This window comes from Aquila chrysaetos, chromosome 23 (assembly GCF_900496995.4).
Source record: "Aquila chrysaetos chrysaetos chromosome 23, bAquChr1.4, whole genome shotgun sequence".
Lineage (NCBI taxonomy): Eukaryota > Metazoa > Chordata > Aves > Accipitriformes > Accipitridae > Aquila > Aquila chrysaetos.
In genome coordinates, this window is record NC_044026.1 from 5326806 (window position 1) to 5341751 (window position 14946).

General features: G+C 54.7%; 1 protein-coding gene and 2 long non-coding RNA genes across 15 annotated transcripts in view; 1 reads left to right on the forward strand and 2 right to left on the reverse strand.

The window, feature by feature from the left end:
- Positions 1-738: 738 nt before the first annotated feature.
- On the reverse strand, positions 739-2130 carry POU3F3 (POU class 3 homeobox 3). 2 transcript variants are annotated; one of them, XM_029998965.1, is made up of 2 exons: positions 1045-2130; positions 739-909 (listed from the first exon to the last, which is right to left on the reverse strand). In XM_029998965.1, the coding sequence occupies exons 1-2, from the start codon at positions 2128-2130 to the stop codon at positions 784-786; spliced, it is 1212 nt and encodes a 403-aa protein (XP_029854825.1). In that variant the 3' UTR covers positions 739-783. The 2 variants fall into 2 exon arrangements, with proteins under 2 accessions (XP_029854825.1, XP_029854824.1); XM_029998964.1 differs by having other exon boundaries at positions 739-2130.
- Positions 2131-4782: 2652 nt separating this feature from the next.
- Positions 4783-14946, forward strand: part of LOC115334584 — a 39996-nt gene continuing 29832 nt past the window's right edge. For 2 of the 12 annotated variants that reach the window (XR_003921173.1, XR_003921168.1), the window contains exon 1: positions 14419-14512. This is a non-coding gene — a long non-coding RNA (uncharacterized LOC115334584). Of the gene's footprint in view, positions 5675-14418; positions 14513-14946 lie in introns of those variants that run through there. The other 10 variants (XR_003921177.1, XR_003921175.1, XR_003921170.1 and 7 more) reach the window with 9 other exon arrangements.
- LOC115334587 lies at positions 9742-12954 on the reverse strand. The gene is made up of 2 exons (XR_003921182.2): positions 12338-12954; positions 9742-11420 (listed from the first exon to the last, which is right to left on the reverse strand). It is a non-coding gene; the product is annotated as an uncharacterized LOC115334587 (long non-coding RNA).

Genomic DNA, 14946 nt, shown 5'->3' on the forward strand with positions numbered 1-14946 from the left:
AAAAAAAAACCAACCAAAAAAAACCAAACCAAAACAGAAAAGGAAAGGAAAAAGAAAAAAATAAAACCAAAACAAGAGGGAGAGAGAAAGGAGGAAAAAAGTTTCCGTGATTCATAGGAGAGAGCCCTTTTGGGGATAGGGGGGAGAGTGCGGGGAGGGGGGGGGAGGAGGGGAGAGAAGAGGTGCAGGCGTCAGTGGTGTTCCTCGCTGCGAGAGGGGGCTAATTCGGAGAGCGGAAAATAAAAAATAATAGCAATTTAAAAAAAAAAAAAAGGCAAAAAAAAAAAAAAAAGGCAAAAAAAAGCCCAAGCCCACCCTCCCAAGCCCTCTCCCCACAACCAACCCCCCGGCACATCTGCAGTTTTGGTGCATTACGCATCTCCACCCCGTTTTTTCCCAACACGGTCTAAACGCTCTCGCTCGGATCGACCTTCTCCACCGCTCCCTATCGGTATCGACCTTATATATATATAGATGCACGCATATATCCATATATATATAAACACAAGCAGTCTGAACGAGCCTGGATCGTGTGTGTGTGTACGTGTACGTGTGTGTGTGTGTGTGTGTGTGCGTGCGGGTGAGTGTGTCCGTGTCAGCGTGCGGGTGTGCGCGCCGGGGCCGGGGCCGGGGCCGGGGCCGGGGCCGGTGGCGGTGGCGGGGCCCGGCCCGGCCCGGCCCGCGCTGCTCCCCCCCCCCCCGGCGTCCCGTCCCTCATCCCCCCACCGTCCCCCCGGGCCCCCCCCCCCCCTCCACTCCGCCCCGGCCCGCCCGCGGTGCCCCTCACTGCACGCTGGTCTGCAGTCCGTGGTGAGGGGGCGGCGTGTCGGAGTTGACGGTGCCGACCTGGGAGTAGACATCGTCGGGGGTCTGCTGCTGGATCCCCGGGGGGGTCATCCGTTTCTCTTTCTGCCTCCGATTGCAAAACCAAACCCTGACCACCTCCTTCTCCAGCTGCAGGCTGTCCGCTAGGTTCGTAATCTCCTGGGCGGAGGGCTTGGGGCATTTCAGAAAGTGGCTCTCCAAGGCCCCCTTGACACTCACCTCGATGGAGGTCCGCTTCTTCCTCTTCCTGCCCTGCGCCGCGATCTTGTCGATGCTGGTGGGGCTGCCGGTGGAGGAGTCGGCTTCCTCCAGCCACTTGTTCAACAAAGGCTTCAGCTTGCACATGTTCTTGAAGCTGAGCTGCAGGGCCTCGAAGCGGCAGATGGTGGTCTGCGAGAAGACGTTGCCGTAGAGGGTGCCCAGCGCCAGCCCCACGTCGGCCTGGGTGAAGCCCAGCTTAATCCGCCGCTGCTTGAACTGCTTGGCGAACTGCTCCAGGTCGTCGGAGGTCGGCGTGTCCTCGTCCGAGTGCGGGTCGTGGCTGTTGACGCCGCCGTGGTGCGGCGGGTGGTGCCCGGGGTGCTGGTGGTGGTGGTGGTGGTGGTGGTGGTGCCCGGGGTGCTCGCCCAGCTCCGGCGTCTCGCCGCGCACCAGCCCCGGGTGCACCAGGCTCTGCCCGCCGGGGGGGGGGCTCAGCATGCCGTTCACCGTGAAGCCCCCGGGCTGCGAGTAGAGGAGCGACTGCTGCTGCTGCTGCTGCCCGCCGGCCATGGCGGGCAGGTGGGCGGCCGCCGCCGCCGCCGCCCCCCAGGCCGCCGGGTGCCCCTGGTGCGGGGGGCCCAGGTGGGGCGGCCGGTGGTGCAGCGCCGCGCCCGAGTGCAGGTCGTCGCGCCCGCCGCCGCCCTTGACGTCGGGCGGCGGCGGCGGCTGCTGGGGGCTGCCCGTCATGCCCACGGGGCTGCCGGACCAGGGCGAGCCCGCTTCGGCGGCGGCGGCGGCGGCGGCGGCGGCGGCGGCGGCGGCGTGGGGCAGGGCCGTCACCCACTGGTGGGCATGGCTCAGCATATGGCCGCCGTTGCTGGCGGCCATGGCGCCCGGCATGAAGTCGCTCTGGACCATCTTGGCCGCCGGGTCGCCGCGGTAGCCGCCCGCCACCGAGGTGACGGCCACGCTGCCCGGCTGCATGCCGCCGCCGCCGCCGCCGCCGCCGCCGCCGCCGCCGCCGCCCGAGTCGGCGTGGACGATGGAGCCGGCCGCCAGGATGCCGTTGCCGGGGAGGTAGGGGTTAGAGGTGGCCGCGGCCATCCCGCGCCCGCCGCCCGCCGCCGCTCGCCCCCGCCGCGACGCCGCCGCCGCCGCCGCCGCCGCCGCCGCCGCGCCGCGCCGCCGCCGCCGCCGCCGCCGCCGGCTGCCGGGCGAGCGCCCTTGCCCGGCGCTGCCGGGGCCGCTGCCGGGGCCGCCGCCCGCGCCGCCGCCGCCGCCGCCGCCGCCGCCGCCTTCCCAGCCTCGCCGGGGCGCCGGGGCGCGGGGTTTCACCTGCTAGCGCTCCGCGGCGCGCTCTCCTCCGCCCGTCCGCCGGCCGTCCTGCCTCCGCTCCGCTCCGCTCCGCTCCTGCGGCGAGCTCTTTGCAGCCCCGCCGGCTCTCTCGCTTCGCCTGGGTTTTGGTTTTTTTTTTTTTTTTTTTCCTTTTCCTTTTCTTTCTTTTTAAAATCGCTTGGCTTTGCTTTCCGCTTGCTTGGTTTTTTTTTTTTTTCCCAAAAAAAAGGAGAAATATTTAGCTGTACATGTCTTTTTTTTTCCTCCGCCGCCTTCTCGCCCGAGTTTGCTGCTCGCAGGGAGGAAACCAAACAAAGGCTAAAAAGCGAAAAAGAGGGGGGGGGGGGGATCAAAAAGCCCCCGTGCCTTCTCCCCTCCGCTCCCCTAGGAGTACATCTCCACCTCTCAGCCTTCCCCTCTCGGAGTGAAACTTTTCCTTTTCTTCTTCCTTTAAGGCTTTGTGTGTGGGTATATTTTCCTTTTTCTGTCTCTGTCTTTCTCTCTCTCCTCGGCTCCTCGATCTCCTTTTGCTCTTTTATTTGCAAGTTTTGTTGGTGTCCTAAGAAAACTTCCTGTGATGATGATGGTGGTGATGGTGGTGATGATGCATTTCTCAAAGTTGTGCTGTTGCTGGAGCACTTTGTCCCCTTTGAAACAAGAGTCCTGCCGGAGCCTTCTTGCTAGAGTCACGCTCTGGATAAGACATTTTTTCTCTCTACCTTTCCTTTAGGCGGTTGGAAAAAAAAAAAAAAAGTAAAAAAAAAAAAAGAAAAAGTTGAAATTTCTCGTTACCTCGCGAATTGTTTCTCTCCCTCTCCCGCTCGCTCGCTCTCTCGCTTGGTTTGTTGTTTTTTTTTGTTGTTTTTTTTTTTTTGTTGGTTGGTTGGCTTTTTTTTTTTTTTTTTTTTTTGGTGTTTGTTTTGCTTTTTATTTTAATTCCAGCAGTTGGTCGAGGGAGGAGGCGGAGGAGGAGCGCCTTGCTGGAGAGGTGTGTGTATGTGTGTGTGCATATATGGTATCCTTTATACACTAACTCCAGCGGGGAAGTTGGCTGCCGGGCTGGCAGCGCGCACTGGCGGTGCCGGAGTCCCGCCGCTCGCCTCTCCCCGCCTCCCTCTCCCGGGCCGTGCCCGCGCCCTCCTCCCCTCCCTCCTCCTCCTCCTCCTCCTCCTCCTCCTCCTCCTCTCCCTCCTCCCTCCCGCCGTCTGCCCGCCGCCGCCGCCGCCGCCGCCGCCTCCCGCGCCGCCACGACCCGGCCCCGCCGCCGCCGCCGCCCACGCCGATTGGCTACTCGCCCCGTGATGGACAGCCCGCCGCCGGCCGCTCGGCCCCCCTTCCGGCCGTTCCGATTGGCTGCTTTTTAATTTAGGCAAAAGTGGCGTCGGAGCTGGAAGTGCCCCCCCCCCTTTACCCCCCCCCCTCCATCATCCCTCCCTTCTCCATCCCTCCTCCCTCTTTTCCTCTCCTCCCTCCGCCTCTTAACTCTTCCCGCCCGGCAGACACACGCACCTCGGAGCTCTCCCGGCCGCTCCGGCACGGGGGGGGGGTGTGCAGCGGTAATAATTAATAACAATAATAATTAATAATAATAACGACGCCGAAGCCGGGCGGGGGGTAGGAAGGGCGTTTGGGCGGGGGTGCCACCCCCGGGGCACCCAAAACCCTTCCTCCCCCCCCCCCCGTCTTTGTCCGCGCCCCCCCCCCCCCCGGCAGCCCTTCCCGCCGGGAGGTCGATCCCGGGAGTCCCGGAGAAGGGCCCCCCCCCGTCGGGGAAAGGGATGGGGCGACCGGGCTGGCCCGGCGAGCCGCGGTGTCTCGCAGGGAGCCGGCCCCGCGGTATGAAACGTTGTATTATTTCTTCGTCCAGCCGAAAGGGTTAAGGGAGGCGGGGGGAAAAAGCCTGGAGGGGGGAGTTGGGGGGGGGGGGGGGAGAGATGCGACCGAGCGGAAACGCCGCGCACAGGCAACCTCAGTGAACCACGGAAAAAAAAAAAAGAAAAAAAAAAAAAAAAAGAGAAAGTGGCAACAAAAACAAGGGCAAATTGAACGCTCCCGGGGGACCGGCGGTGCAATAACACCGGTCGGACATTCGAGGGGACGCGGCGCTGCTCGGGGTCTCCCCGTTCTCCCCTTAACGGTGGGATGCGCGGGGGCCCGCGGAGGGAAAAGGGGGGTTGAAATGGGGAGCGTGTTCTCCGTCCGTCCCCCCCCCCCCCCGGGCCCTCCTCCGCACGCTGAATGATTTGGCTCCGGGAGGCGGTGAGCTGCGGTCCCGCTCTCCGCGCCCGCGGAGCGCCCGCGGAGCCGGCCCCGCCGGCCGCTCCGGGAGCCGGTGTTCGGGGTCCGGGCAGCCCCCTCGGCTGGCACGGGAAAAAAAAAAAAAAAAAAAAAAAAAAAAATACCACGGTGGGTCGGGTTAGAAAAAACCATTAAAGTGAAGCGTACGGATCTGAAGGGCACTGGTAACTAAACCCCAAACATAACGATTATAGCTGTATATTTTTTTTATTTTTTTGTTCCCATGCGTCCTCCAAAGGTTTCTTTTTTATATATAAAAGATCCAACACAGATTTCATTGAATAAATCTGAGATCTCCAGGTGCAGACGTTTGAATAGTCAGTGCCAGAACCCCATGTTTTCCTTTCCAGCCGATTTTGCTTGGATCAGGCTCAAAAACCGAGTGAGTCTCGTGGTTTTGTTTACACTGAATGGGGAGGATAGGAACGGTGCCATGGGGCCGTCTTTCATTAATATACAGTGAGGATTTTGTCTAAATTACTGCTATGAATTTCACAGTACACGCTTTCAAAAGCCGTCTCAGGTGGCCTGATGAAACGTGATAGCGCCTCTGCAAACAGATCTACTTTCTTAATAAAAAAGGAAGGGGGGGGGAAGAAATCCCCCCCAAATAAAAAAAAAAAAAGTACACCCTCATAACAGCGACAACAAAAAATAAAGCTCGAGCTGGAGTAATGTCTTTTATTTAAAAAAAAAAAAAACCACACAAACCCAACCAACTTAGTTCCCCAACTCTTCCCACCCCCTCCCTTGCAGAGTGTGATTGTTTTGTCTGGAAAAAAATCCAAAGTATAACAAGGGGAGAACAGTTAGTGCTGATTTTCATTTGCATAAATTTTCATATATTTTGGTGAAAATAATAGACTAGTGGAGAGCGGGGCTTAGTGGAGTCAGTGCAAAGGAAAATCTTAACATGGATCGTTTCGCTGGAGTTGAGAACATGCTTTTTCCCCCCTGTCACCTTATTAAAATCAAAAATTAAAAAAAAAATCTCTAAATCCTGGAAGTATGACCGGTAAGTGTTTTACATTTTTTTATCTACTTTTGTTTTCTTTAAAGTCTTCTGGATGTATATTTTCAAAAGCTTAGGACAAGACAGGGAAACCCATGGCAACTGCCTGGAAGGAAACCGGCTTAAAAAAAAAAAAAAAAAAAAAAAGGGAAAGGGAAAGGAAAAAAAAAAAATCCCACCAGCAACAAAAAGCACCTTAGTGAAATATTACATAAAAAGCATGGATTCATTCCAAAGCTCAAGGCAGCAAAGCAATTCTTCAGCGCTGGAAAGTCTTTCTGGTTACTACTTCACTTTTCTGGGCACTGTTAATTATTGTAACACCAGGACTCGGGGAAGGGGGGGGGGCCGGGGGGGGAAGGAAAAAAGGAAAGCTCTCGAAAATATTACAGATTTGTAAAGGAGAGGAGAGGCAGAGACGCGGGCTGTTGTCAAAGGCTGCTTCTCGGAGCTGGGGGGGGGGGGGGGAGCGGGCGGGGGGGGGTCTCCCGGCGGGCGGGGAGGGGGCCGGGGCCGGGGCCGGGGCCGGGGCAGGGGCCGGTGAACCGGGCACCTGCCGGGAGCGCCGGTGCGGAGGGACACGGACACGGGGGGGGGGGGGGGGGGGGGGGGAGGCAGGGGAAGGTGCGGAGCGGCGGTGCACGCAGAGGGTTAATATCGTAACTAGGGAACAGACGGTTAAGCACAACATCTAGAGCTCTGTAGTGAAAGTCCATCAGAAAGAGTATAATCAATCAAAACTAACCAGGACATCCCTTCATTTTATTCTCCAAGGAGATTGGGGCTGGAGGATTACAGACCAGATTTCACTTTGTTTCTCGCTCGCTCTCCTGGCAGTCTTGCCTGTCTCTCCGCTTTCCCCGAATCCCGTCTAATTGAGAGGTGCAGGCTAATGATCTGAAACTCTTTTATAGCGTTTGGGTCAGTGTGATAAATAATGTGATAAATAATGTAGGATGAAATTAGTAGGCCAGATACCGCTCCTGAAAACTTTACCGAGGCTTAAATATCCCATTACGCGACTTTCATTTATTTTAATTTTGCCGTGTTATTTGCATGATTTTTTTTTTCCCTCCTCGCCCCCCCCCCCCCCCCCCCCCCCCCGCGTTGCTGCTCTTTTGGACACACAATAGCTGATGATCATTGTAATTTCCTAGAATTAGTTACTTCTTTGGAAACGGTCGATAGTCAAATCAATAAAATGGCTTGTAAAACTAGGGAGGTATAGGTTTCAATTTGGGGGGGAGAAGAATCGCTCATTTTCCACTTCTTGTTGACGTGCCCAGCGTCTCTTTTGACTGGGGTTAACTCTGTGTGCTCCATCGGAACAGATGCCGTATAGAGCTGCTCCCTCAAGATCATTTGTTTCCTTGATGGGGGAACATTTCTGAGCAGAACATATTGGTTGCCATAGAGAAAGAAATAAAAGGAAGAACACTAGTCACATTAAGCTATATGTTTGTGCACTGGGCTTTAGATAAAAGGACCCCAGTTCAAGCCAGAGAGAACGGGGCCAAACCAGAGCTTCTTAGCTTCACTAAAACTAGCTTTATTTTGTTTTGGACTTTTACGGTTGAAACATGTAAGCTAATTTTATTGGCCGTCGTTAATTTTATACGATACGCCTTGCTGAACAAAATCAACTTTCGGCGCGCTCCGCCGAGGCGGCGGCCGCCCGCCAGGGGGCGCCATAACCGCCACCCCCCCCCGTGTCCGTGTCCCCCCCCCGCCCCGTCCCGTCCCGTCCCCGGGGTTTGGGGGGGCCCGAGGGCGACGGGGGGGGGGGGGGAACCTCGGGTTTCCCCGGTCTTTAACCCCCCCCCCAAAGGCACCTCGGGTGAGGGAGAGAGCCCCAAAACTCCCGGGGTCGACGGGGCGGCAGCGGAGCGGCGGTGGTGGTGGTTGGAGGGGGGGGGGGTGTGAAGTGGAGGTTTTGGGGGGGGTGCTGCCGGTGGAAAGGCCGCCCCCCAAAAAGTGTCCCCCGAGCGAGCCGAGGCCTGCGAGGGAGTGAGAGCAGCTAATTAAAACACAGGCACGGGGTAACGTGAGGTGGCACGCAGGGTGGGTTTGGGGTTTTTTTGGGGGCTTTTTTATTTATTTATTTTTTGTCCAAATAAGGCGCTCCAGCCTCTGGAGATGCAATAAACAGACTCGGTTTTTTTGACATCATTTCATATTTAATCGCCGTATTAAACCTGGAAAAGTAGCTTTTTTTTTTTTTCCCCTCTTTTTCCCCCCCCCCCCCCAAGCTGGCCACTCCCCCCCCCGGACTTCTCTATCTACGAGAGCCAGCGCCGGGCTCCCCCCCCGCCTCCCTCCCTGCCCACACCGGCGGCACACCGGGCACAAGTTGTCGCGACCGTCCGGGACAGGACATGACACCCGCTTCTTTCCTCCCTGTCCCTCCCTAAGCGGTTGCGAGAGGAGACAGGAGTGAGATTTTTTTTTTTTTTTTTTTTTCCTGGTATTCCTGCTTAAACACGGCTCCCCCCCCCCCGACCCACGCCGGTACGATGCTGGGCACAGACGGACAAACGTGGCTGCAGCATCCCCTAAAGCACCTGCAAGGGGGATGTCCCGGGCAGCCCCCCCCCTGCCCCGGGGGAGGAGATTCTGGGGGGGGGGGGGAATGTGGCAGCCCCGGGGTGGGGGGGTGGGTTTGAAGCCACTTTGTTCCCCTGCGCTGGAGCCCCAGCACTTTCCGTGCGAGTGGGAAAGTTTTATTCCTTGCCTCCATAAAGGAAAGACCAATTGGAGCCCTGGAAATCACACAGCCCATAAATATGATAGATCCTGGCAAGATGAACTCCCCGCCTAAAAAGCTAACACATACACACACACACACACAAAAAAAAAAAAAAAAGAAAAAGGAAAAGAAAAAAAAGAGATAAAAGTAATCAAAGAGAGAAAACGACCTACAAGAACGTACACTTTTCATTTCAAGCGTTCGTGGGTCTTCATTTGGAAAACGGAGTCAAGTCTCCGTGTGTATTGACCGTGCGGGAAAATGGTTGAGATATTTACATGAACAAAACTTTCCACCTACCGCATTTGGCGAAATAAGCACTAGCAATATTCCAGACTAGTAAAACACATTTCCAGAGCGCAATTCTCCTCAGAAACGTGGTCGCTTACTTGAGATTTGCCGTAATTTAGTGAACATTTCCCTCGCCTCTGAAGCGGGCGGGTTTTGGAGTTGAAAGAGTCCGGCAAAGTTCAGCATCCCGGTTTTGGGATTGAGCGGATTTCCCCCTAGTTTTCGCCTGCCCCCCCCCCCCCCCCAACCCTCCAAGCGTAACCTGCGTTGTATTTTAACCAAACCAGGAGTTAGCAGCGCAGCTCCTCTGCTGTGGGTTTGCAGCAGTTAGCAGCAGCGGGCTTCGGGGGACCCGCAAGCGAACAGAAAAAAAAACCCAAGGCTAAAACGAGCAACAAGTTAATTCGGCAAAACTTCACTTTGCCGGCTGCTTTTGAAAAAGTCGGGTTCGGCCAGGACCGCCGGCTCTGTGCCTGCAGTGGCACCCTAATTGTAAGAGTGCTACAGAGAGCATTTTTTTTTTTTTCTCCCACCCCCTTTCTATTAATAAATGCCTATTTTGTCCGAACGGACGCCTTTGGAAAATGGATGTGGAAGCGATACTGTCGCGGAGGTAGGGAAAAGAAAGTGAATGTTTACCGTATTTAGGATTCATTTGCTTACAGTGGGAAAGGATTAGGTATCTACTAATATAACCGTGGAGACCAACTGCCTAATTAGCATTTACAAATTAAAATGTTAAACATAAAGACATATTCCGTATACAGTCTGCTATATGTAAAACACATTCGTGCATAATACAGCAGTCAGCTGAAAACGTGAAGTTGACTGGCTTCCAGATATGTAGCGTTCTTGGCTAATGTGATCTGCTCTGGGTTTTTCAAGCTTACCCATACTGTAGTTCATAGTTCTTATGACCACGTTGATAGCTGCACTAGGGATATTACACTAACCAATCTGGAGAAAATAGGGAAATATACAGATTACTTTTAAAGGCTGACGATAATAACGATAAACACAATAGGCAGGCGAATCATTTATCCATACCTTTTATTCTGAAGGCTTCACTCGGAACCTTATTTATTGTTTTGAGCATAACAAAGCATTTCGCGTTCTGTAATAAATTAGAACGATAATACAGAACTGCACATGCAAAGCAAGATAGCTTTTAAAATAGGGGTCCTTTCTTCCCCAGCTGCATAATTCTGATATTACCCAACGTGTCGTGCTCAGGGTTCACCTCACACGGACTGTAATGAAAGTTGCCAAATGAATGGAACAATCTATCTGTTGACTTGAGCTCAACGTAGACACATTACATATGATGGAAACCTAATGCTCCCACCGACGTTAAAATCAGAGGGATATATAGTTCCAATCTAGCTCCTTGAACATGTAGATTTTTATTTATAAGAATAATTGTGCATGTAGCGACATAAAAAGGGGATTTACAAGTTGGAGTCTTTTAAAAGAGACTGTGAAAACCTTAGCCCCGCTTTTATTAGACATGATATCATTCTGATTTGCGTGCTTGCCATCTCAATAGCGTTTCACATGTGAAAAAAAAAAAAAAAAGAAAGATCCATATGCATTACATAGATTTTCTTTTACGTGCATAAGGACTGGCAGTCTCTTAGTGGATAAGAGGGTGAATAATTGTGATACACCAGAAAACAGTTCGTGCAGTTTGGCAGCTCTGTTTTTTATTATTAGATTTTTTGACATTTGAACTTGTCTATTGTCTGAGGAGCTCAGTGCAGATTGCAGTAGGTCAACCTTAAGGCTGCTCTTTTTGGCATTGCACACAAACATGCACACGCTGTCTGTTCTCCTTGCGTGAATGCAGCAGCTACAGTTTCACTGTGCTTTTTTTTTTTTTTTTTAATGCACTTGTATTTATATTTATCTAATCCGCTTGGGGTTTTCACGGTCGTGTGGTTAGTTTGTACGCGCGTTCATTTTACACCCGTTCCTCCAATCTATATATTTGCCTGATGTTGCATACTTTTAAGTACTCGGTCGCTTATACAGCAGTGTAATTCCAGCATCACGATGCTTGATAAAAGGGATTTCGGTAGCCCTGGGATTAAATGACATATTTCCCTGCAGCTTCCCTCAACTCCATCATGACTCCTACAGTCAAAAGTTAACATTATTCATCATCTCCTCGCATTTATTCCCTCCTCCCCTCTCTAAATTCAGCCCCGCCATCCGACTTCTGAAACAATTTCTCGCCGCTTGCTAAGAGCTGGGGAGGGAAGAAAAGCGAGGCGGGGGGGGGGGGGGGGGCAAAGGCGGGGACCCGAAAGCCCGACGGGGACCCCGCGGCCTCGGGGGGGGGGCGGCCCCCGCTCCGCCGACCCTTCCGCGGGCGCGGAGCGGGCCGCGGCCGCGCCGAGGTGCCAGCAAACACCCGCCCAGGCGGGAAATGGGGGAAAAAAAATACGAAATAGGGATGGATATCCCCCCCCTCCCGGGGTGGGAGGGGGAAGGGGAGCGGGAAAACTGGATCAAGCCCGGGTAGGAGAGTCAGTTTGCGCTGGGAAAATCCGAAGATTGCGTCTAAATAACTTTTTTTCCCCGGAGTGATTTGCGCCTCTTCCTTCTCTCGGTTGGTTGGTGCTGGTTTAAATTGGTGCTGCCTGGGTGCGGGGACTCAGGCCGAACGACAGCCTGGCTCTTCGTCTAGCAGTCTTTCAGTTCAATATGTATCTACGTCCATAGATAAGTATACGCGTACGCATATATAGGTACACGTACAGCCGGGGATGCACAGACGCATATACGTCTAGATTTGTTCCCCGCTTCCCTTTGCTCCCCCCCCTTCCTTCTTTAACAAGCGCCTGATAACGCGTTTAAGGCTTGTTATTTGAACTCTCAGATCAGCATGCAGAAATGTAATTGCATCGTTTTTCATCAGGAAAGAAAAGAAAGAGGAAGGGGGGGGGGGGGGGGAAGCCACCCACCCCCTTACACACACAGACACCCAGTGCTTGGTAATCGCTGAGTCACCGTATTGGGGGTCAGTGGGTAAACACGAAGGAGAGAGCAGCGTCTTATTGAAAACCCCGGCGCAAACCGCATCCCTCCTCATCTCCAGCTTGGAGATTCCCCCTCCCCTCCTCCTTCCCCTGGATTTATTAATCCGGACTTGGAATAAAGTGGCCCAAGTGCTGGATGTCCCTCTCAGGCGTAGTAGGACCCGCTTTGTTGCGGGAGGCGGGGGGAGAAAATCAACATTAAACTGTTATTTGGGCTGCTGGTGACGGGTGTCGGGTTGGGGGGAGAGGGGAGGAGGAGGAAAAGGGGGAAACACCGGCCAGTTCACCTAGGGATATAAAGAAAGGGAAAGCTTTCTCTGGGGCTGGGCTCTGATCTGGGCATGTTTATTCCTGTTTAAACGCTATTGTTCCTGCCAGCCTTTGACACAAACAGAAGGGGCGAGGGGGGGGGGGTTGGCTGGAACAAAGCTGATCAAACCCAAGCAACCCCCAAAGGCGGAGGAATACTTTCTTTTCTTCCCTTTAAAAATGTATGTGACAAGACTTTCTGTTTGAGGTTGTTTTCTGGGTGTCGTCGTCGTCCCCCCCCCGTGAGCTGAGCAGAGTGCCTGGCTGTGATTCACTTACCAGGGCCCGTTTAGAGAGGTACATGTCCCCCCAGGTGGGTGCCAGGGAACCTCGCAGGGACAGCTTCTTGGGCCCCTGGGCTGCCGGTGGGTTGAAGGAGCAGACTTGGAAATCGGTTTGCGGCAAGGCCTGCAGTGGGAAACAAAGAAGCAGAAATGTTGGGAGCCCAAGGAAAGCCTGAAATACAGAGAGGCATTGAGCTTCCCAGAGATGCTTCAGCTTCCCAGTGGGGGACAGAGCAGGATCCTTTTTGGGCTGGCTCTGTGCAGTTGAGGGCTGGACTGTACAGCCCACGCTGAATCGGAGGCATTGTGTGCAAATGAATAAGCGCGCATTGTTTTGAGATGCTGCTGCTTTATTTGGGGTTGGGGGGAAGGAGGGGGTTAGATTTTTGCGTGCGTGGGTCTGTGTGCTTTCGAAAGGTGAGTGCAGATTGCAATAGTTGCTGCTCTGTTTTTGTTTGTCAAACAGGGCCCTTCTCTTGGGAGAGGGGCATGTGGCGGATCCCAGCCCAGGATTACATTAATCAAAGCATTATTTCCCCAGGGATGCACAGCACAAATGATAGTAAATCCTAATAAAATTGGATCGCTGAGAAATTGAACGCTTAAAGTAATCTGCTCTGCCTGATAAAAACTTCAAATTTATAAGATATTATGCATCCCCACCCCCAAACACCTTAGGTATCATCACTGTGTGTGTGTATTACACATCTATCTGCAGGAGAGAAATCACTGCTCAGTTTAACAGGCCCATCACTATTGAATATATACTTATACATAGATGTAAGTGTGTGTGTGTGCATACGCACATGTATTGCACATACACACATGCAGAGTCATAAAATAAGCTAAAAATCTATATGCACATCACAATAATGACTATGGTCAATATTTTTACGCCACCTTTGCTGTGGCAGGTGCTGTAGAAGGCTGGGACGAGGCTGTACATGGTTGTGTACCAGTGCTGTAATCTCGCCTGGGGACTCTGTTTTCTCTTGCTTTTTACTGACGCTCACCATGGGCCTCCATGACGGCACCTGCGATCTCAGCCCCGCTAAGAGCAGCTTTGCTTTTTAAAGCTGAGACCACAGGGACGGTAGGGAAATTAAAAAAAAAACCAACCCCAAACCAACACACAAACACGGACATGAGCATTTGAAGCTGAGTTTAGAAAGCCTTTGAAGGGGTGAACTTCAGAAGGAAACTGCCTTGGACTGGGTGGGCATAGTTGAAAGAAGGGAAGGTGTTCCCAGGCCAGTTATTTTGCCTCGGACGTGCAGCGTGCTGCACCCGGAGCCCCTCGGCGCCGGGCCCCCACCTCCCCTGCCCCTTGGCAAGGGCTAGCGAAGGCCAGGGTAGCCGCTGGCCACTCGCTGGCTTCAGACCCTCGGTCTCAGTTACTTCCTCTCTGCAGAAGGAAAGTTTGTTTGCAATTGCAGCCGTAGGACGTGACAGTAGGCTCAAAGAGACCCCCACCGTCCAGCAGGAAAAAAGAACAAAATAATAAATTGCTTTCCCACCCCCCCCAAAAGACCTCTGTGCTCCCCAGTGCGAAAGGGGGGCAGAAAGCATTTCCACTCACCCGGCTGAAACTCTTGGAAAGGCTACGAGTTTTCCCTGCAGTTATAAATACCGAGCATTCCTCCCACCCCCGCCCGGCCAGCCGTGGGACCCTATTCCCCCCCCCGCTTCCCCACGGGACCCGGTCCCACCGAGGAGCTCCCACTCGTGACCGTGCCCGATCCTACCCACCGCCCTGCGGCAGCCGCCCCCCCCCGCCTCCTTGCCCCTTTCTTTCCTGGCATCCCTAGGCAGACCGAAGATGGGTTTATCCTTTTCCCCACCGTGGATTTTTCCTGCCCCGGGTGGGGTGGGGTGGGGGGGGAGGAAGAAGAAGAGCTGAGCCCTCTCCCAGCCCCGAAATGACGCAGCCCCTTCTCCAGCATCAGTCTCCCATTTGGGCTGGCTCCATTTCAGAAGCTGCCGTCTCCCCCCACCCCCTTCTTCCCAGCCTTCCTCCTTCCTCCTCCTCCTCGCCTCACCGTCACTCTCAAACATCCCCCCCCCCCCCCCCCCCAGCCGCCCCAAACTCCTTCCTCAGGACCGTGGGATGCTGGGGAGCTCTGGTGAGAGTTGCTGGTCTCCATTTCCAAGCTGGGAGCCGCCGGCAGCGGTGAGGCAGCCGGGGGGGGGGGGGGGCGGTTGGGGGGGGGGGGGGGAGAGGGGGCGGCCCCGCACCCGCGTAAATCCCCCCCCCCCAACAATTTGGAGCCCCCCCCCCCCCCCTTCGCCCGCCCGCCGACACGGGGTTGCGGTGGCTCCGCACCGCTCCGCGCCCCTCCGCGCCCCCCCCCCCCGACTCTTTTCTCCCCCCACGCGTGTGCGGAGCCGCTCACCCCGGCACTGCCGGTGCCTCTTCCCCCCCCCCCTTCTCTTTTCCTAAAAAAAAAAAAAAACCAACCAAACCCCACCACTCCCCCGCAAAACCCCCATTCATTTCCATAGCGTTTGGCACCCTCGCTCGGTATTCCCCCCCCCCGCACTTTTTACCCCCCCCCCCCCCCGCCCCTTCTCTCCCGCATCCCCGGGTGCAAAGCGGCTGACAAA

Excerpts from the sequence above, each read along its gene's own strand:
- POU3F3 (XM_029998964.1), bottom strand. The coding sequence starts at position 2,130 with ATGGCCGCGGCCACCTCTAACCCCTACCTCCCCGGCAACGGCATCCTG.